Genomic DNA, 21,667 nt, shown 5'->3' on the forward strand with positions numbered 1-21,667 from the left:
TTGTTATTTCAGCAGCACGGTCTCACACAACAAAAATACGTCAGAGAGTGTATGTGTGTGTATAAAAAAAATAATAAAGAAATGACGTGTGTGCTTATCAGGTGAAGATCCAGGTTTCCAAAGAGAGTTTAGGAGGAATTCCTATATGGATCATCATCATCAGCATCCTGATAGGTCTCCTGATCTTAGCCCTGGTCATCTTTGCTCTTTGGAAGGTAAAGTTATTGTATAGTACAAATATCATTACTTTCAACACTTTTGGCATCACGTACATGAGGAAAACATAGCACGTAATCATGTATTAATAAATATACTAATAATTAATATATTGCACAACAGAGACCCCTGGGGTTATTTGCTTCTGTAGACCTGGTATTTTTAAAATATCGGTTTTGATGATTGGGAAGAAATCTGATACTGTTATATTGCCGATATTGGGCCGATAATTATCAGTACCGAAAATGATCAGACATCCCTAATAAAAATCAATTCAATCAAATAATATAGTAATGATAACCCATTAATATTTGTATATATGTACCGTATCAAGGCTAAAGCAAGTCATCTGCAGTATATTTAATATTTTTGCTCATTTTTGACACACCCATCACTTGAGAATCACTGCTAAAAAGCATTTTTTAATGTCTCATGAAATATTAACACACACTTCCCCATTGTTATTTTCTGCTCTTCTAGATGGGCTTCTTTAAGAGAAAATCCAGGGAGCTCTCCAAGGAGGACATGATGGATTGAGGCATCCTCTCAACAGGAAGTGACTGCTTGTAGAATTTTTTTTTTTAAACGTGTGATCGCACATAAAGACTACCTGGAGTACACCAAGCCATTGCCATGCACACACGGCACACGGGACGGGAACAAAACCATATTTGTCCCAGACTTTATTTCCTTTTTTTTTGTAGTCTTCAACAGCAATCAAGGCTTCAGAGGAGGCGGGGCCTATCACTGACACACGCCAAAGTTGTGCATTCTGACTGCTGCACTTTCATGTTTGATGGAATTTTTTTTTAATGCACTTTTTGCTACAAAGATCCAAAATGGCCACGCTCAGGCTAGACAGAATATGTGAACTTTAGAGACACATCCGCATCGTTTATATGGAGACACTGTATGTATCTTGGAGCATCATCCATGCTGGCGTTGCAGCGCATCTTGTTTGCTCCAAAACACTGACCTGAGCATTTATTTTGACACAGATACAAAAAAAACAGTACTCGCCTTTAAATCAACACCTTCGATTGTACTGTAAATACAACAGCTCACAAACTGAAAGCTTTAAAATGTACATAAATGTTTTTTTCTGCAATAATACATGTAATTTAAGAGATGTCGCCCACTTGCCTTATATGTTGGTGCTAAGGTGTTCGATTTATGCTGTAGACACTAATTACAACAAGTATGTAAATATGAGATATGGTTTTGATGAGGAAACGAGAGTATGGCTACTATCCAATGAAAATGTGTGGGTATGTATCCACTTTTCGGTTACATATGAGTGATTTTGCAGCATTATCATCCAATGTGACACCATGCGCGGTACCTTAAAAAATGCATTCTTTCAGGTTGTTTCTGTTTGAAGAGCTTTGCAATGTGTTCCATAGAGATTATTTTGTACATAGTGAAGACGGCCTGGCTCTCCTGACTTTTTAATGCTAACGCCCTCCACTTTTAAGCACAACTCGTTTGTACAGAAAGTCATTCTAAAGTTGTTGTATGGCAACATTGTGTCTTTTTGTGTGTGTGCTCGCTTGCATAGACATATAAATGTGGTCTGGAATCACTTTATTTTTTTCAAGTCTAACCAGGAGAGTGGGAACAATAAAGTGAGCGTTTGCAAGCACTTCAGCCTTCAACACTGCTGTGAAGTCTTCAATGTGATGCACTGGTTTGCTTCCTCGTCAGCACGCTAGTAACTGAATCCGCTGTGTAAAAATAAATGCTTTTTACAAATACGTTCTCATGTGTTATCTTGTGATTTATATGTGGCTCTTTTCCTTATACTGTTGTCAAATATGTATATTTGCAATGTTTTATCTTCATATTTTTTTTTTACTTAAAATCTAAAAAGGTCAATTATTTGATGTGATATGTGATATGGCCTTTTGTACAAAATGAAATGGAAAATGCAGATAAATGGTAACTTTTATTACCTAAAATCTAAACTTTTAAGTTCAATAACTATATAAATTATTCTGTAAATGTAAACAGAAACACTACATTAAAATTTGCATAAATTGTTACAATTTGATCAATTCTATGAGTAAATAAAATAAAACATTTGTCGTTGTTAAAAGGCACACTCTTTTGTGCGTGTATTATGTGATGAATAAAGTTTAATTTAAATTGATGTAATTCTTACTCTCGTTTCACTTTACCCCTTCCTTGTTACTAAGGAAATTACAATTGTATATAGTTGTATTTTTTAACACGAGCTTACATTAAAGGTTAGTGAATTATTATCTTATAACATAAATTGGCTGACGCATTTTATGAAATAATTGTGGAGTATAGCATTCATCTAATGTTTGGTTTCGAGATGCCTATAAGCCAAAAAACGGGGCAATATCGTGTGGGGACGCTTTTTGCGTTGCCTTGTGATTCCACACAGGAGTAGCGCCCCCTAGCGTCGGTCGACTGCAGTAAGTGATAAGTGCCTGCCTGGGAGGGGAAGCAGAACAAACTGTAAGCTGCCAGGGGATCCATCTTGGCTGGAAAAAAAGGGTGGCGAGAGTGGAAGCTTCCCCTGTACAGTATCTCCCACTGAAAGTGCACCATTCGAGGCGCTGGGGAGCCCCGGGAAGGGCCGCGTAGTTGTTTGTAGGATGTCCCGACATGAGGGTGAGTTGATAAACAGCGCTGTGGTTGCTTGGCTAGCTAACTAACTAGCTAGATGCTAGTCAAGCTAAGGAAACTAAGGCGCCATTCACTGCATATTTCCGGAATCTCTCAAAACACTCAGAGTTACATGGCGTACATTTATACGCACACACATACGTCGCAATGTCAACTAACTGCGGGGAGATGCTTATAAACTGACTCAGCGTTACCGCAGTGATACGGCAACAACATAGCTAGCTTAGCAGTTAGCCGTTGCTAGGTGCTGCTCTGTTAGCACGGCTTGCAAGCAAAGTGTTACGGATGTTATCGTGTTTGTCTTTTGGAAATAGCACAGCGTTCACACAATAAATACTGTGAAATATACCACGGATCTATGGTTTGCAGCGTGCGCGTGTATGAGAGCTAATAGTAGCGTCTTGTCACATTAGCGCTGTTGGCGAGTGCACTGTCATCAAGAAGACACAAGTCTCAGGCCGCAAAAGTCTTCAACACGTCCACCGTTTGTGCACAGACAACGCACATAGAAGCTGCTCGGTTTTTGGTCACTCTTTTTTTAAAACAAAACGGTCGTCAGCGGTCATAAAAATAGTGCTGTAAATGTTTCAGCTTCTTTGGAAGTTGTGCGCAACGGCAGCATGTTAACTAGCTAGCTAGGTAGCTAACCCAACAAGAAAGATGAAGGAGATCGGCTGCACGAAAGTTGTCTTATTTTAAGTGGCACAAAGTGTCGGGGCTTTATTGTCACCAAAATAACTGCTTTCAAAGATATAAAGTGCCAATCAAGCAGCGAGGATGTTTTAAGTTGATCAAAAACATAGGACTTAACCACCGTTAATCAACACCGATAGGTGATTGATTAGTAATGCCTGTTGATTGGTTTAGTCAATTAGCGGTACACACACGTTCAAAGTAATGTTTTATTCCTCAATGTACACTTTGACTTGCTATCATTACACTTTATAAGCAATTCCATCAACCAAACTATATATTTACATGCTTCATATTAAGCATCATTAGTATATGCCACAGTAATTGTGCCCCCCAAAATGAGTATTATGATCAAAGACGTCAGAGGAGGTGCAGCAGCTTGACAAAAATGAAGAAGAAAAGTCTTCAAACCTGGTCAACCAACTTCAGTTATGTTTACAGACAGAATAAATTAATTCTGAATGTTGAGGTCTTCGCCTGAAAATCTATTTTAGTCTCTGGGTATAGTCTCTGAAAACCTTTTGTTGTTAAAGTAACATCGGGACAGTCTGAACTGTCTTCCGAGTGTAAAAGTAAGTTAACCGTGTTGAGAAACAGGGGAACACTCTTTTTTTTATTATTTAAGTTTACAATTATTTAATTACTTAAGTGACGCTTGATGAAGGCATGATGCAGTGATTCGTGGCACTTTTTAAAAATGATAAATTGTCCCACATGTTTACAAAGAACCACTCTGGAGTTTGCTTATTCTTTCTTTAAACAATCTTGTTTCAACAACCCTCGTTGAGGCTGCTCCCTCTTTGGGAATAAAGAGCTATTCCTGTGATCTTGAGCAAGTGTTTATTTTTGTGAGTTAAACCGTTCGTCTTAGGTATTGTCCTTTTTACTTAAATGAAAACCTGGAAGTTGTGTTTGAATGAGCTTTTGACCTCAGATCTTCCACTGTATTTTTAATCTACAAGAAGGTTATGTTGACTGAATGGGAGGACTCCATTGTTTCGTCCATGGGCACCAAACAAAAGATGAGGTGCGCTCACTTTATATGTCTGGTATCAAAGCCTTGGACTGTGAGTTGCTGTGCCAAGTCCGCTGAAAAGTCAGAGGCTCCAAAAACAAGTGTGTTTTTTTTTTCTTTTTTGTCCCAAAGGTGTGAGCTGTGACGCGTGTTTAAAGGGAAACTTTCGAGGAAGACGGTTCAAGTGTCTCATCTGCTACGACTACGACCTCTGTGCGTCGTGCTACGAGAGCGGTGCCACAACGACGCGACACACCACAGAGCATCCCATGCAGTGTATATTAACCAGGGTAGACTATGGTAAGCTTTATTTGCATTCTATTGCATTATATTTTCCATGTTTATTATTGTGGTTGGAGTTTGCTGCCATGTCGGGAAGTACTTCAGGTTTTAAACCAATGTAAAGTCATATTTCCTCATACTGTGGTCAAGGGTGTTTACTCATCTGCAGAGAGTAGAAGGCCGAAGACTGATACCTTATATGGTAGTATCAGTCATAGTTAAAGTACTATAATGCCAATCACCTGTTATTTCTTTAACTGAGTGGAAAAAGAAGAGGTGTCTATCTGACATGCAACGTTTGAGCACCTAGTAATTTATCGAGGCAAGGCTACTATTTTGGCAATGCGGGAGAATGTCTCTGGTTCTAGATCTCATTAAGCGCACCCAATTAAGTGTCTCGGCGAGCATACTTAAAAGATGATGACAGATGGTAATTAGGACCTCTTTGCCTCACCTTGCAGATTTGTACTATGGCGGAGATACCTTCTCAGTAGAGCAGCCCCAGGCGTTCACATGTCCTTACTGCGGGAAGATGGGCTTCACGGAGACATCCTTACAAGAGCATGTCACCTCCGAGCATGCAGAGACGTCCACAGAGGTGGTGAGTATGCAGTCCAGCGAGGACCATTTGGTGTCGATTTATAAGGCATGACGGCCTCCTTTTCTTTAAATATTGGGGGGAAAAAATTATTTATGTATTTGTTTTTAAGCGGGAGGTTCAAAAAATCATGGTTATGTTGCTACCAGAGTGAATGTTTGGATATTATTGTCTGCACTTTAATCTTCTATTTAGTTTTTATAACATTTTTAATTATTATTATTTCAGTAAATCTCCAAAACAATTTCAAAAAGTCTTACAGATTAGAGAATTTTAAGGCATTTATTGATTATTTATAGTACAACTCAATATTTCATATTATAGTAATATTCCTCTTGACATGTATTTACATACATGTCATGCGTATGTGCATTTTGGACAGGTTTCTTAGCAAAACTTTGCCAAATCACCATCATTAGCTGCCAACAAACATAACTGATGTGTGTGTTAGGTGGGGAGTGGCTTATATGCAGTGTATAATGCTCGTCCCTTTTTAACGCGGGTTATGAAATATAGAGCAGCAGCAGGAGGAGGCGGACAGAGTGGCAGACGTGACAGCAGCTTGTCACCAGCCACACGGATCACCGGCGACAGAAACTGTCTCACTGTGTACTTAAAAAAAAAAAAAATTGTTTTGTTTCAGATCTGTCCAATATGCGCTGCCTTGCCTGGGGGGGATCCCAACCATGTCACCGATGACTTCACAGCCCATCTCACTCTTGAACATCGAGCACCCAGGGATTTAATATCCTTTGTGTCCACAGACGCACACGCACGTGCTAGCAGCCATGTTTATTTGTAAAATGGTACAGGTTGTACAGGCGGTGCACATCTCCTGTCATCATTTAATGGCAACACTTTCCATCCCGTTACAATTTTTACCTAGCCAAATGGCTAATATAGGCATTAATTCAAACGATATCAAATCACAACTATAAGAAAAAAATATTACACACCATGGTGCCAAGGGGCTGACTAGCCGACTAGCTTGTATCTTTAAAGTATGTTAAATGGCCGGTCATCTGGTGAAATCCCAGATCACTTTAGCCTTCCGGTCATCTCTGGGAAAACCTTTGATATGCAGCGGCAATAGGAACAAGCCTCAGGCATTGTAGCCATGATGGCCTTTCAGGTGTCTGATAAGGTTTGATGTGTTGAAGCTTGATGAAAAAATGAATGTATGGGAATCACTGATATACGTTGGTGGTGAGTGTAGCCATTACCTGATTGTCCAACTTCAATGTAATGCTTTGATGACATCGTGAGCTTTGTAAAAACACGTAGGGTTACCTCGCTGCCTTTTGTTACAAGCTGAAAGATGTTGATCCTTCTGTTGGCGACAATTAAAACCCGGAAGTCCACTTAAAACGTTGACTGGCATGCAAATGCCTGCATGCATGTCTCTGCTTTTATCGCACAATGCAATCCCAGCAGTCGGATTCTTCAGCCTTAACGGACCCCCCCGTTCAAGATGAGTCCAGCAGTGTCCGACACGTACGTAGGATGTTCCACCCCGGGCGGGGACTGGGCGGGCCCCGGGCACGGCGCACAAATATGCACTTTACGAGTGGCTCCACTGGGGGGCTGTCGTCCTCGTCATCGCAGAGCTCCACCTACACCCCCAGCAACAGAGAGGCAATGGACCCCATCGCGGGTGAGTGCATGGCAGATATGTTTGCCTTGGGGCTCAATTTTCCGGGGAATCTGGTTGGCAGAGTGCAGCGGGTGGCTAATCATGTTAGAGTGTCAAGCCTTTGAAATATTAGCATATACTGTGGAAGTCAACGGTGCATTCCTGAAGCCATTTTGACCTTTAACTAATTAATTTGAATTGATTTTTTTCCCCACAATTAATTATTGAAAGAAAGATTGACTGTAGGAAAAATCAATCATGAATCAATTGATTGGCAATGGCTCTCTGAATGTTCTGAACTCCTGTTTCCACCAATAATGCCTGTGGATGCAGCTGAACTTCCCACAATTGACTATGATGCTGTACTTGTTCAGACAGCAAACTAATTGAGACAGAGTCCACAGCACCTCTGCTGGTTGCAACCAAGTATTGCACTCCATAGGTTTCCCTCAAATGACACCAATTGTTGATGTTACTCTTATTATTAGGAAATGTGTTGTGTAGGGCTGCACGGCGGTCGAGTGGTTGGCACGCAGACCTCACAGCTAGGAGACCTGAGTTCAGTCCCACCCTCGGCCATCTCTGTGTGGAGTTTGCATGTTCTCCCCGTGCATGCGTGGGTTCTCTCCGGGTACTCCGGTTTCCTCCCACATTCCAAAAACATGCTAGGTTAATTGGCCACTCCAAATTGTCCATAGGTATGAATGTGAGTGTGAATGGTTGTTTGTCTATATGTGCCCTGTGATTGGCTGGCCACCAGTCCAGGGTGTAACCCGCCTCTCGCCCGAAGAGAGCTGGGATAGGCTCCAGCACCACTGCGATTCTTGTGAGGATAAGCGGTAGAAAATGAATGAATGAATGTTTTATGTAATATGTACAGTTCAGAGTTTGATGAACAGTTTGAACTGTTCAAGGTCCAGCTTTTGTTCGTTCTTTTTGTCAGTCATGTTTCCGTCTCTTTCTCTCAGAGTTGTTGTCGCAGCTGTCGGGCGTGCGACGCGCAGCGGGCGGGCAGATAAACTCTTCGGGGCCGTCGGCCTCGCAGCTGCAGCAGCTCCAGATGCAGCTGCAGTTGGAGCGGCAGCAGGCGCAGGCCGCGCGGCAGCAGATGATGGACACGGGCCGCCACTCCACGAGGCGTGGCAACAACCCAGGCAATTCGGCCGCCGGAGCCGCCGCCATCCCCCCGCCCAGCACAGCCGCCGCCAACACGGGCGCCACGGCCGAAATCAGCCCCTCGTCGTCATCCCACAACTCCCAGTTCCTATTAGCACGGTGAGTGGCAGACATACGCTGTAAGACAATGCATATACAATTCGTCTTTATTGTTTTAGTAAGTGAAATAAATAACTGAAGTAAATGTCAACACAAACATATATAAATCTGTCGTATATTTGGGTTTGTAATTTAACAGTATGACTAAAACCATCTGGTATTATGGTCTTTCACTTAAGAATACGTATAAAACCAGCTTATATTGGGGTTATTAACTTTTCAATATGAAAAATACCGTCTTCTATGTAGGACAGTAACTGAACAATATGAAAAATACCGTCTTAAATGTAGGACAGTAACTTTTCAATATGAAAAATACCGTCTTATATGTAGGACAGTAACGGAACAATATGAAAAATACCGTCTTATATGTAGGACAGTAACTGAACAATATGAAAAATACCGTCTTATATGTAGGACAGTAACGGAACAATATGAAAAATACCGTCTTATATGTAGGACAGTAACTGAACAATATGAAAAATACCGTCTTGTATTCGGGTCAGTAATTTAACAAGCGAAAACTGCCGTCCTATATTCAGGGCAGCAAATTAATATGAGAAATACCATCATGTATCCGGGTCAGCAATTGAACTATATTAGTCTTATATTCGGGTTAAGTAACTTAACAATATGAAAAATACCGTCTTATATTTGGACCAGTGACTTAACTGCTTATGATTGTTGCTTTGCATTTGTGCAAAAGTGGTCTGCATTATGTTGAGGTGTCTTTGATATTCTGACATACCCATGTTTGTAACTTTGGCAACCAGTAGACATATTAGAAACAAGTCTTATTTGGGTCAGTGTTGTATATGAGTTATTACAGGCCAGCTATGTGGCAGGCAAGACCTCCCTGCCAGCAGGTGTCACTAGTCTGCTGTACTGAAGACATTTTAGTTAGTGTGTTCACACCAATGGGATCCATTCCTCTGTGCAGCTTGAATGAGCCCAAGATGTCCGAGGCCGAGCGTCAGTTCCTGGAAGGCGAGCGCGCCGACCGCAGTCTCTTCGTCCAGGAGCTGCTCTTGTCCACGCTGATGCACGAGGAGAGCTCCTCCTCGGACGAGGACGAGCGGCGAGACTTCGCCGACTTCGGGGCCATGGGCTGCGTGGACGTCATGCCTTTAGACGTGGCGCTGGAGAACCTCCAGCTCCGCGAGAGCGCCTCCACGGGGAAGGAGCCTCCGCCGCCGCCTCTTTGATGTCCGGGTGTCGAGCAGACTGTGTCCCCCCTGCTGCAACTGTCAGTGATGGACAGCCGGACAGCAGCAAAGCGACACCCCGTCCCCGACCCTCGACTTCTTACCCCCACCCGGTTTATTTTTTTTTTTTTTGGTGATTGTAATTTCAGGCCTGTCACCATTTTTTGTAAGCAAAAATGAAGCAGAGCAAGCAAAGTGGGGGTGTCATAGCAACTGAGCGAGTGAGAGTAAAGACATCTATAAATCTATATATAAATATATATATATAAAAAATATATATGAAGGTGATAATCAATTCCGTTTTCGTTTCTTCAGTGAAAATGGTACAGGCGGCCGCAGCCAACCATTGTTTCCTGTGACACATCCCGCCCCTCCACCGCCCCACCTATAAATACTCCATATTGAGTCAAGTCAAGAGGACGTCACCCCCCGCCCCCCCTCTGACCAAGCTGCTGTGTGTGTTTCTGACTATTAAATCAAATAAAAAGTGCTTGGATGGGTTACCTTAACTACTTAGCATGCAGTTCTTTGCGGCGTGCATGACATTTTAATGACCTTGTCATGAAAATGGAACACCCCCCCCCCCCCCCCCCCCCCCCAAAGTTTTTTCTTAAAGATGAAACTGACATGCTAACTATTGGAAACTAGTTAGCGTTCCTTGGATGCCTATGAAATAAGGAGTTGCGTTGATGAAGAAAAGCCGCTCCTGACTACGCACATCAAAACGTTTGTTTTGGGGGGGGCGACCTATGTTCAGTAACACATAGACGAGTGCAGATGCTCCTTTAAGCGGTTTTACTCACTTTTGTACACGTTTGAGTTCTGTTTTTCTTTCTTTTCCAAGGTAGGAGACCTTGTTTTTTTCTGCTAAGGATAGCACTTTGTATTTATTCATGTTTGTTTTTGAGCCTTTTGACGAATCTCGCCACCTTCATGCCTACTAGAGCCCTCCTGTGTACTATACAAGATGTATATGGAATTTGTGGGTTTAAATATGGTTCTAAGACATGGGGCAGACTTTCTTCTTTTTTTTTTAAGAAAAAGATGTAAATTTAGATTACAATAAATTCAAACTGCACAGCTTTTGATGAAACCAAGAGACCGCCACCACTTTGCGCCTTTTATTGTTGTAATTGCATATATACTGTATGAGTGTCTTGTCGTGTGTGGAAGGATTGTAGGGTGTACAAGTACAATTACGAGTACACAAAAGTATATAATGTGCTTGTCAAATCAAATTGTAATTTACAAGAGTAAGTTTCAAACGATATTGAGTTGTAAAGAGGAAAACATTTTTTGTTTTTTAAGACCTCCCATTTTTATATACAAGAATGTGATTGCAAGTTATCAAGAAAAGCACAGGAGCAGTCAAATTCCTAGAGTAAAATTGTGAAGATGGAGGAAAATAATGCTGGAAGTTAAATATTAATATAACGTTGGCAGAATCGAATTGTAAATTCTAATAATAAAAGAAAGGATTCATTAAGTTTTACAGACCAACGTTACACAGTTGGACATTTAAAAAAAAAAACTGGTTATGTTGTAAAGTTACGAGAACGGAAGTTGCGTTAAAAGGCAATTCAACATTTTTACGTTACATGGAAAACTTGCAGTTATTTTAATCACAATTTTATTGATATTAATATGAAAATCAGGATTCTCGTAATTTTTTTTATTACCATTTTACCCGAATAAATACGCTCAGTTTTTACTTGACACTGTCCTCTGGATAAGGAAATCGTTGTGGTTGTAGTATCTATCCTTGAGGAACGCCACTCCTTTTGAAAGTTGCTTGTAAAAACCATCCAGTGTTGCTACTGTAAGTTGAACCATGTTGCCATGTGACTTAATGAACAGAATGCCATCCTGTGGAAACAAGCCATAGAAGTGTTGGAGGAAGAGACGACCTTGAGGGATTGACCCTGACGACCGCTTCGTCAGTCCGGGCTGTGAGGTGAGAAGCCTCCTCATTCATTGGTTGTGAACACACGTGCTAACCCGAACCCCTAACCCTACCCTAATCCCTAACCCTACCCCCTTACCCTAAACCCTAACCCTACCCTAACCCTTTATTATTATTTACTGCTATTCTACTTGGTAAATACCACCATCTCCTACTTCCGGTGGTCACAGGAAGTCGGGGGTGGTCCCAAACGAAAGCCCGTGCCTGCTTATGGGGGGTGGTTCGGCCTTGGGCTCCTCTTGATAGGACGTACTGTTCTCCAGTTATTTCAAGATGGTAGCAGCTACCAAAACCTCCTCCACCGCTATACCTAATCCTAACACTATGCCGCTATCTAGTGGTCACTTTAATGTACTGCTGCCTCCTACAATGCAATCTCAATGGACGAGGCGTTTTTCGCCAATAACTCCACTCAGGAAGGTCATATCGACTCCGAACCGACTTACTGTATTTGCCGTGTATTGGTTTCTTCCGTATTCAGCCCAATTGTTTGATCTAAGGTAAAGTTCAATATGGTAAGATAAGACACTATGTAAAAGAATAGTATGGAAACAGTTTTGTTGTGTTTTCATGTCTTTAGGTCTTTTACATGCATTTGAATAATTTCTGTAGTTGGTTATCTTATCTTTATTCTTATTGTATTTTACAGTAGCAGTATTCATGTTGACACTGCCCGTTTAAATAAACAATTGTGTGATTTATTCATTCATTCATTCATTCATTCATTTTCTACCGCTTTTTCCTCACAAGGGTCGCGGGGGTGCTGGAGCCTATCCCAGCTGTCTTCGGGCGAGAGGCGGGGTACACCCTGGACTGGTCGCCAGCCAATCACAGGGTACATATAGACAAACAACCATTCACACTCACATTCATACCTATGGACAATTTGGAGTGGCCAATTAACCTAGCATGTTTTTGGAATGTTGGAGGAAACTGGAGTACCCGGAGAAAACCCACACATGCAAACTCCTCACAGAGATGGCCGAGGGTGGAATTGAATCCTGGTCTCCTAGTTGTGAGGTCTGTGCGCTAACCACTAGACTGCCGTGCCGCCTTTGTGTGATTTATATTCTTTGTAAATTTTCTGTAATTTAACAGGGAAATTGTTAGTGTAATTTTACAGTAGTAAGTTGTGAATTGAGAACTGAAAAATCCCAGTATATTACTGTAATGTTTATAGTCTCTACAACACAGTACTGTAATATTTTTACAGTAATATACTGTTGTTGTCGATCACAATAGCACACCGTAAAATAATAGTTTGAAGCTGCACTGTAAATAATTGCTGTACAAGTGTTGTTTTAAATATTGCCAGAAGGAAGAAAGACACTAGGCTATGTCTAACTGCCCTTGACTTGCTCCACATCATCCAGCAGGCAGGTGCTTGCTATGGCTTTGGTCACAAGGTACGGATCGCAGTTCGCTGCAGGGCGGCGGTCCTCGAAGTATCCTTTCTTCTCTTGGCCAACCTGGCGAGGAATGCGGATGCTGGCGGCTCGGTTGGCGACTCCGGCGGAGAATTCGTTGATACTGGAGGTCTCGTGATGACCCGTGAGACGCCTCATGTTGTCCTGACCTCCGTGTGGGTCGTACACCTTGATGTGCTCCATGTGTTTTTTGCTAAGTTTGTCAATGGCCTGCTCGATGTATCTGTCATCAGAAGGGACGCAAGGAAAATTGCTTACTCTGCAAAACTGAACACTTTACAATAACATTCATTCATTCATTCATTTTCTACCGCTTTTTCCTCACGAGGGTCACGGGGGTGCTGGAGCCTATCCCAGCTGTCTTCGGGCGTGAGGCGGGGTACACCCTGGACTGGTCGCCAGTCAATCACAGGGCACACATAGACAAACAACCATTCACACTCACATTCATTTGGAGTGGCCAATTAACCTAGCATGTTTTTGGAATGTGGGAGGAAACCGGAGAACCCGGAGAAAACCCACGCATGCACGGGGAGAACATGCAAACTCCACACAGAGATGGCCGAGGGTGGAATTGAACCCTGGTCTCCTAGCTGTGACCACTAGACCGCCGTGCCGCCTCTTTACAATAACAATTCCAGAGAATTGTTTACTCACTGCAGACCTCCTTCTTCCCTCATGTGCTTGGTGCTGACGTTGGTGTGTGCACCGGAACCGCTCCAATTTCCCTTCATCGGTTTGGGGTCTAGTGTTGCAATGACCCCAAAATCTTCACACACACGGTGCAACAGGAAGCGGGCAACCCACAGTTCATCTCCCATCTCAATGCCCTCGCAGGGACCCACTTGGAACTCCCACTGAAAAGAACAGAATGAAGAAACAATGTCAAACAGTGCAACATTTTTTGCAGTAATAATATTCATTCATTCATTTTCTACTGCTTTTTCCTCATGAGGGGTGCTGGAGCCTATCCCAGCTGTCTTCGGGCGGGGTACAGCTGGTGGCCAGCCAAACCAAGGGCACATATAGACAAACAACCATTCACACTCACATTCATACCTATGGACAATTTGGTCAATTAATTTCGTCAATTAACCTAACTCTCGAGGGTGCCCGAGGGTGGAATTGAACCCTGGTCTCCTAGCTGTGAGGTCTGCGTGCTAACCACTAGATCGCCGTGCCGCCCCACTATAATATTATTATTTAAAATACATTATTTTAAAGGGAATGTGGGAATAAAGTCAAAATATTATGGGGAGAAAGCCAAAATGTAATATAAATCTATTTTTTAACCAATGGGTTTGTAAGAAATATGTGTAAGAAATATGTCAAAACTTTATAAACACCAGCAGGTTTTGATACTTGAGCACCTTGCATTTTCGCACTTCAGCATTCAAGTACTTTAACGCCTAACCACTTAAGCCCTGAAGCACTTTATGCCTTCACCTTTTGTCACGATTACTGATTGGTTTGTTTCTTCATTCATGTCAGTTGCTAGTCTTACACATAGTCATGCACCGTCCCTGTCTTTCTGTAATACATACGTCTACAAATCTAATGTTTCTCCACTCTTACTTGGGATGGCATCACTTCCGCATTGGTTCCAAAGATTTTGATCCCCGCGTAGAGACACGCCTTGTAGTGACACTCCACAATGTCCCGTCCAATCGCTTTGCCCGTCCCCACCGAACAGTAGTAGGGACCTAAAAGAAGTGAGGAAGAAGGTTTTTCAATATCTTCATCGAGGGAGGGATGGACGGATTGAAGGATGAACAGATTGATGAATGGATAGATTGATGGATGGGTGGATGGTTTGATGGATAGACAGATAGATGAATGGATATATTGATGGATAGATGGATGGACAGATGCATTCATTGTTGGATGGAGGGATAGCTGACGGATGGATTGATGGATGAATGGATGGTTTCATAGACAGATGAATAGACGGATCGACAGATGAATGAATGAGAGATTGATTGATCGATGGATGGATGTACTGATACATTGATGGATGGATGCGTAGAAAGCTGAATTGATGGTTTGATGGCTGGATGGCTTAACGGAGAGACGGATAAATGGATGAATGGATAGATGGACAGAAGCATGGATTGCTTGATGGATGAATAGCTAGATAATTGGATTGATGATTGATATATGGATTGGTGGATTGATGAATATGTGAATGGTGTGATGGATAAATAGATGTATAGGTGGAGAGATTTGCAGGTAAGCATACTTTTCTTCATCTGGATTTGGTCAAGTGAGATCTTTTCAGCCTTTTATTAAATCTGTGGAACAGAAGACTAAGCAAGGCAAGATGGTTCAGCATATCGTAATATACGGACCTTGGGGTGCTGGGAATCCTTTCTGAGGCCAACCATACGGATGTCCATCGGTTCCTAAGAGCGTGTATTCCTGCTCTATGCCAAACCATATCCCGTGTTCTTTGACCTGATCCATCACTTTCTTGCAGCTCATCCGATGGTTTGTTTCTGAACAAATCAGACACACTCACACGGCTTCTCTACCAATTTGCCAGAATACACCACCCCCCAAAAAAGTGCCAAAGGTACCTGCAGGGAGACGATTGTATCGAAGAACTTCGCAGAGAACCAGTTTGTTGGGGTCACAGGTAAATGGATCTCGGAACATACGCACTGGGATGAGGTACATGTCGCTGTTGGAGCCTTCCGACTGGTACGTGCTTGACCCATCAAAGTTCCATTCAGGAATATCTGAAGAGATCATATTTTTCCTTTTAGAACAACATATTCAGATGTCTTCTGCATGGGAAAGCAAAGGCTGGACTTCCAGTATCCTCAGTTTTAACAATACTGAAAAACCAAACACAAATATTCACCTTCTACACTTTGTGGTTCGGTATCAAAGGTCCGGGTTTTGTTGCGAAGTCCCTCTCCAGTGCCGTCGATCCAGATATAAGTCACCTGACATTTGTCTCTTTGAGACAGGCTCATATAGTGCTCCCGTGCAGCCTTGATAAATGCCATATTCATCTCGGATGGATTGGCGGTCCTATGGATAACACATTCATTTGGAATAGTGGGAATTGTCTCATAGTACATTCAATACAGTCAATGAAATGTTTTAGTAAGTTTTGAGTTTTCCAGCATTGCATTTGTGAAGACAGCAATTTTATCCTGAGGGTAAATTGTCAAACTAATTGGTCAAATTAGTTTTCAATGGTACATAATAGCATTTCAGTTTGGATGACACATGAAAATCTGTTCTGTTCAAAAAATGCAACATTTATATAGGGATTACAATGTCAATCACACACTTACTGTACGTTGTCTGAAGTGGCTCGAACGGTCTCGTAAAGCGTCTGCAGACAGCACGGTGTCAGGACGGGGCAAAACCTGTTTGTGGTATTTAAGTGGAATGCAAATGATGGGGATGTCTCAGACTGAAATGTAATTCCAGTTATGTTTTCTTATGGTGGGTATGACAAATCAAACAAATCATTGGGTACATTGCACACGGACCACCGAGGGGACGTGAAGCTCCCATGAGAAATCCTACTTAATAATGCCACCTGCTATCCACCGACTTGTTAAGCTGAGTCAAAAGTTTGCAGCTCAGTGACCACAATTACACGACCACTTTCCATATTAGCCTAATGATGGAAACTGCAGAAAGCGCATGAAGACGTTTACACTTAAGGTGCACAATTCAAAATGTCCAAAAAAAGTAGACCTATTTAAATTCCGCAAATCCAGATAGTCTGTGTTGAACCTGTTCCCATATTACCATGTTTTAATTGGGAAAGGAAATAATAATAATGTTTGTGGGTAGTTGTTGTGTATGTGTTTCATTTGTGATGTTTGGTAGGTAGCCGACGGTAGCTTCATGAAGGAACTGTTGTCTTTTTATATTCAATGTTATTCTTAAGTTTCCTTCTTGACTGTGAAAAGACTTCTGATGTGATCCTTTCAATAGGTTAAAGAAGGTAAAGGCTTCTGGCACACATCTGCAAGGTAACAAACCTGTTGTGGAAACAAACAATGTTACTCAACTGGACGACCTCAAAATTATTGGTCCATTCCACACACACCCTTTCTACCATTGCGGTTGTTGATATGCACCACCTGTTTCTATACAATAAAAATAAATATCAATCTTGAGCAATGAGCAGAACTCAAAGATGTAAATGTTTTATCTCTGCGCTGTTGAGGGTGACTTAGTGTATTTGTGAAGGATACTTCAAGGAATTGTATGCAGAGGATTAAATTAGATCAAATGCAGTGTTATATTGGGTTTTTTTTTCATCTTCCACCAGGGTGGAGTTATGACTGTGCCTCCCAATCCAGTTTGTCCCGTTTGATGCTTCAAGTTCTACTCCAGACGAGAATCAACGTCACTTCCTCTTGATGTCATGACATCAATCCGGCGCTTTACTCTCCAGGCATGACTAATCAAGTTTGGCTAAATCAAACAATGATGTATACGTTAGCATGGAAGAGTTCCTTGTTGTACTTCCGGGACTTCTTGCGGTGGCTAATTGAATGTAGCGCACTAATAGAGTCACACAGGTACAGTCAGACGTCTATTTAATTTTTTATTGCCAACCTTAAGGTCAATAGGAGTGCTTAATACCAACACATAACACGGTTTAGCTCGCACACTTATCGAATCCTCGCTCTCTCTTTCTACTGCAACAACACTTCCTCCTAAGAGCAAGGTGCATTCACTAACATCAGAAATTTGAAGAGCAACATTACGACACCCAAAGGTCGTGACAGTAATATAGCTGTCTTTCGGTGTCTTCTATTTGTCTTTTTGTTAATTTAGTGACTTTTTTAATGCTTGAAAATACTGCATTTAGGCTAAAACTACGGACAATTTTGCTTCAACGTGCATATTTTTGACTAATAGGCCACATTCACCTGCTAAACGGCACGAATTATGTTTGAAAAACCGCGGTAGAGTGATGTGGGGAGGGATGACTCTATATTGTATATTCCAGTTCAAAATTGAAATATAGCATATAAGTGCATGTGAGGGGCGGCATGGCGGTCGAGTGGTTAGCGCATAGACCTCACAGCTAGGAGGACCAGGGTTTGATTCCACCCTCGGCCATCTCTGTGTGGAGTTTGCATGTTCTCCCCGTGCATGCGTGGGCTCTCTCCGGGTACTCCGGTTTCCTCCCACATTCCAAAAACATGCTAGGTTAATTGGCGACTCCAAATTGTCCATAGGTATGAATGTGAGTGTGAATGGTTGTTTGTCTATATGTGCCCTGTGATTGGCTGGCCACCAGTCCAGGGTGTACCCCGCCTGTCGCCCGAAGACAGCTGGGATAGGCTCCAGCACCCTTGCGACCCTTGTGAGGAAAAAGCAGTAGAAAATGAATGAATGAAAGTGCATGTGAGTGTTTTAAGAGTGGTAATAACAGTCATTATAAAACCGGGTCCCCCCCCCGACACAACAGTTCCGCCAGTCAATGACGCTAAACACACAAAGAATGTTTATATCAAACCCATAGTGACGTGTGCGGTTGCGGTTGATAGCAAAAAGGCCGAGGGTGGGGGACCTACAATTGTATCTTAGCGCCACAGCAAATTACTGTATATCTCCACAGCTTAGTGTGAAAGGCTATACTGTATGTTTTCCTCTTTACACTCCATTTACAGTTCTGGTGAGGTTACCAATTACGGATGTTATTTCCATGTTTCCATTTACATGTTAAATATATTCTACAACATCCATGATAGAGTGCAGCTCAAGCTTAGTTCTTATTTCAGATCTCAGACTTTCCTTGAAGATCACATGTTGTCTTACATGCTTTCTAATGAGGTTTCTAACTTTTTTTGTGTGAATACTTCCTTCTTTGCATGCATGCAACGTTGCGGCTGTTTCAAGGCAAAGTTTGATGTTGCATTCAAAGGAAGAACCTTCACTCGTCTCATTTTAGCTTCTTTTCTTCTTCTGTGTCTTTTGTGGTTTGGGTCAAACTTGTTGTATTTTTGTGGGGGTGGAATTGTCACAGCTGTTGAAAATGTGGCTTTTAGGCTCTCATTTGAAGCATTTTGTCTTTTAATTAGGATGGAAAGACAAAGCATGAAGCTTTATGGGTGCCGCAGAACATGTGTGTCAACAAGCTGCAGCAGAGTCGCTCACAAAGACGACAAAGATGCGTAATGGATGAAAAACAAGACAAACTCCTGTAATGTTCAGAGAAAAAAAAAATCTCCAATTGTACCTCATTTGTATGATGAATTTGTTCCAAAAGGTCCAACAAAATTGAAGCAATTTTTTTCTCAGATGTGTAGCTACACATGATAACCCACACAGAAAGCTTTCTAGATCTTCCAGAATCTGCACCTATTCCAGCTGTATGTCCTTGGATTTCCCAAAACGGTCTGTTTTAATTTATTCCACCCACGGCCCCCTTCCAGGCATGTACCCACACCCAGCTTGTAAACTGTGATGTCACAGTGAGCCGGTGTTAGAAACCCCGCCCTGAAACCTAGCGTTCAGAGCCATCCCAAACTACTTTCAAGGCTCACTTCTAAATGTCCAAACGTCAATATCTGAAACTTTGCAATAGTTTAACACGGGAATACAACATTCTAACTACATTTATAGCTGGAAATAGCCTATTAGGTCGCCTTTTAAAACATCACATTGAGTTTTAACGATGGTTGCAGTTTGACCCTGGACCAGATGGTTTCTGTTTCAATCCATTCCTACAGGAATGTTATGAATTCCCGACAGACTTTGCAGATGAACATACAACATGTATGGAGAGACGGCACGTGAGGCAAATAGTGCAGCATTTAGCACCTCCTTACGTGCACGCTGGTACTTTTTATCCAACACGTTTGAATAAGCTCTTTCAGTGGAGAAAGAAACGGCGGCCTTTTCAAAGTATATGTTTCAGGACGTGCTGAATACGTTGGCCTCTGTGTGTTCCTATTCACGAGTGTGTGCGTGTCAACACTCGGGTCGCTCGCTTCCGACCTCCATCCAGATACTCTTATGTAAGTCGTCTTGATCTGGATGTTTTTCACCAGTCGTGTGCTACCTGGGGCTCCATTTCTGGAGGAACATGAGTATATTGATTCATAGTTGTTATTTTAGTAATAATTTTATACATTAACTAATACATGAAATGGCTGCACGCGTTCAAGTGGTTAGCACGCAGGCTTCACAGCTAGGAGACCGGAGTTTGATTCCACCCTTGGGTATCTTTGTGTGGAGTTTGCATGTTCTCCCCGTGCATGCGTGAGTTTTCTCCGGGTACTCCGGTTTCCTCCCACATTCCAAAAACATGCTAGGTTAATTGGAGACTCCAAATTGTCCATAGGTATGAATGTGAGTGTGAATGGTTGTTTGTCTATATGTGCACTGTGATTGGCTGGCCACCAGTCCAGGGTGTACCCCACCTCTCGCCCGAAGACAGCTGGGATAGGGGGAGAATATGCAAACTCCACACAGAGATGGCCGAGGGTGGAATTGAACCCTGGTCTCCTAGCTGTGAGGTCTGCGCGCTAACCACTCGTCCGCCGTGCCGCCCTGTGTATGGAATTTTTAATATTAATTATTTTACAATTTTTATGATGGTTTTGAGGTTAATTGGAAGATGGTGCATATAGAGTTAGCATATGGAGACATGCTGAGTGATGCTGTTGTTGCCATTTGGTCACGTGACCAGTGGCTCAGTAGCCATATTTTATCCTCCCATTCACAAAAAACACACCTAGTTTATGTCGTCCGTCACTAATGATGTGATGACAGGAGCGGCGTGCACAGAAGGGGCTTTGGGTGCGGTGGGCGCTCGCTGAACAGATGACAAAGTCAACATGGCGGCTTTAGGCAGAGGAAGGAGTTAAAAGGCCACGCTTTCATCTGCGCTTAAATGACGCCTTTTGATGGACGCGGTGGTGAAACGGGTCTCAGTGATGCCTCAGTGAGCGGCCTTCATGAGGCCCGGGCCCGGACCGACACAGCGCTGCTGTTCTGACGGCGGGCAAACACGACAAATTCTCAAAAGTCCATCTGTCTCTTCTGGAGTTGTTTGGATTTGTGCAGGAAGTGGAGTTAGCGCATGAAGGTGTGACGCCTACTATGATATTAATGAGCTTTGGAGAAAGGCTTCATTGAAGACGGGGCTCAGGGAAAAGCCTCATGGGGTTTTAGTCCAGCACGCATCCCGCCTCACGGACTGGACTCTCGTTGTCGAACCTGCACACTCATCTTCTGTGTCGGTGTGACCACAAAGCAAACGTCCCGCAGCTTCATTTTGATCGGCGCTCTGATAAAAAAAGCCATAACATGTTAAAGGACGTCCGTTGAGCAGGGCTACGGACTCCTAGACTCCTGCTTTAGACAAGCCTGTCATTAAGCTTCCTTTTACTGGGACCAGTGTGGCGGTCTGAACCAGAACGAGTCCTTGCGGGGAGACGTCAGGTTGTTGGCACCGAAAATACACAGCTGGGGATTACTGGGAAACATATATAAAGCTAATTATTGTATATGCTAAGAGAAAAATATAGATGCCCCGATGAGAGCTACTAATTTTCCTCGACTATTCTCTGTGTTTTCGAGGAACTGCTTTGTTGGTTCGCATGGAAAAACAAACCACTTTAAAGCGCTTCTGCACGGGCCTCTGCTTAATGATGTTTTTCTTTTACTATCTCTTTTTTTTTCCCCTAATATTTTGTGTCTGATTGCCAGGTTAT

The 21,667-nt window shown here is 42.5% G+C and overlaps 3 protein-coding genes across 5 annotated transcripts in view; 2 read left to right on the top strand and 1 right to left on the bottom strand.

Annotated features, from left to right (window-relative positions):
• itga1 (integrin, alpha 1) overlaps nt 1-1,970 on the top strand; it is a 37,062-nt gene extending 35,092 nt beyond the window's left edge. For both annotated transcript variants that reach the window (XM_058064188.2, XM_078794006.1), the window contains exons 29-30: nt 102-215; nt 697-1,970. In XM_058064188.2, the coding sequence (XP_057920171.2) occupies nt 102-215; nt 697-753 (171 nt within the window). In that variant the 3' untranslated portion in view covers nt 754-1,970. The remainder of the gene's footprint in view (nt 1-101; nt 216-696) is intronic.
• A 670-nt stretch (nt 1,971-2,640) lies between these two features.
• kcmf1 (potassium channel modulatory factor 1) lies at nt 2,641-10,157 on the top strand. 2 transcript variants are annotated; one of them, XM_058064828.2, is made up of 7 exons: nt 2,641-2,856; nt 4,712-4,879; nt 5,323-5,462; nt 6,103-6,204; nt 6,924-7,113; nt 8,061-8,367; nt 9,308-10,157. In XM_058064828.2, exons 1-7 carry the CDS (start codon nt 2,841-2,843, stop codon nt 9,570-9,572), a joined length of 1,188 nt encoding a protein of 395 aa, XP_057920811.1. In that variant the 5' UTR covers nt 2,641-2,840; the 3' UTR covers nt 9,573-10,157. The 2 variants fall into 2 exon arrangements, with proteins under 2 accessions (XP_057920811.1, XP_057920812.1); XM_058064829.2 differs by having other exon boundaries at nt 6,103-6,203; nt 6,929-7,113.
• Nucleotides 10,158-11,634: 1,477 nt separating this feature from the next.
• LOC131103719 (glutamine synthetase-like) lies at nt 11,635-16,336 on the bottom strand. Its single transcript, XM_058050209.2, has 7 exons — nt 16,268-16,336; nt 15,826-15,998; nt 15,539-15,700; nt 15,311-15,457; nt 14,538-14,665; nt 13,620-13,819; nt 11,635-13,185 (listed from the first exon to the last, which is right to left on the bottom strand). Exons 2-7 carry the CDS (start codon nt 15,977-15,979, stop codon nt 12,876-12,878), a joined length of 1,101 nt encoding a protein of 366 aa, XP_057906192.2. The 5' UTR covers nt 15,980-15,998; nt 16,268-16,336; the 3' UTR covers nt 11,635-12,875.
• Between the last annotated feature and the right edge of the window lie 5,331 nt (nt 16,337-21,667).

The sequence above is a fragment of the Doryrhamphus excisus genome, linkage group LG10, assembly GCF_037039965.1.
Source record: "Doryrhamphus excisus strain RoL-2023G ecotype Guam linkage group LG10, RoL_Dexc_Guam_v1.1, whole genome shotgun sequence".
Lineage (NCBI taxonomy): Eukaryota > Metazoa > Chordata > Actinopteri > Syngnathiformes > Syngnathidae > Doryrhamphus > Doryrhamphus excisus.

What these genes read in the sequence shown, in the direction of transcription:
- LOC131103719 (XM_058050209.2), bottom strand. Translation starts at nt 15,979, where the DNA reads ATGAATATGGCATTTATCAAGGCTGCACGGGAGCACTATATGAGCCTG. An exon ending in ATACAATCGTCTCCCTGCAG is followed by an intron (nt 15,458 to 15,538) that starts GTACCTTTGGCA and finishes TGATTTGTTCAG; the next exon opens with AAACAAACCATCGGATGAGC. An exon ending in CGGAAGTGATGCCATCCCAA is followed by an intron (nt 13,820 to 14,537) that starts GTAAGAGTGGAG and finishes TGTTCTTTTCAG; the next exon opens with TGGGAGTTCCAAGTGGGTCC.
- kcmf1 (XM_058064828.2), top strand. An exon ending in ATTAACCAGGGTAGACTATG is followed by an intron (nt 4,880 to 5,322) that starts GTAAGCTTTATT and finishes CTCACCTTGCAG; the next exon opens with ATTTGTACTATGGCGGAGAT. An exon ending in CAGAGACGTCCACAGAGGTG is followed by an intron (nt 5,463 to 6,102) that starts GTGAGTATGCAG and finishes GTTTTGTTTCAG; the next exon opens with ATCTGTCCAATATGCGCTGC.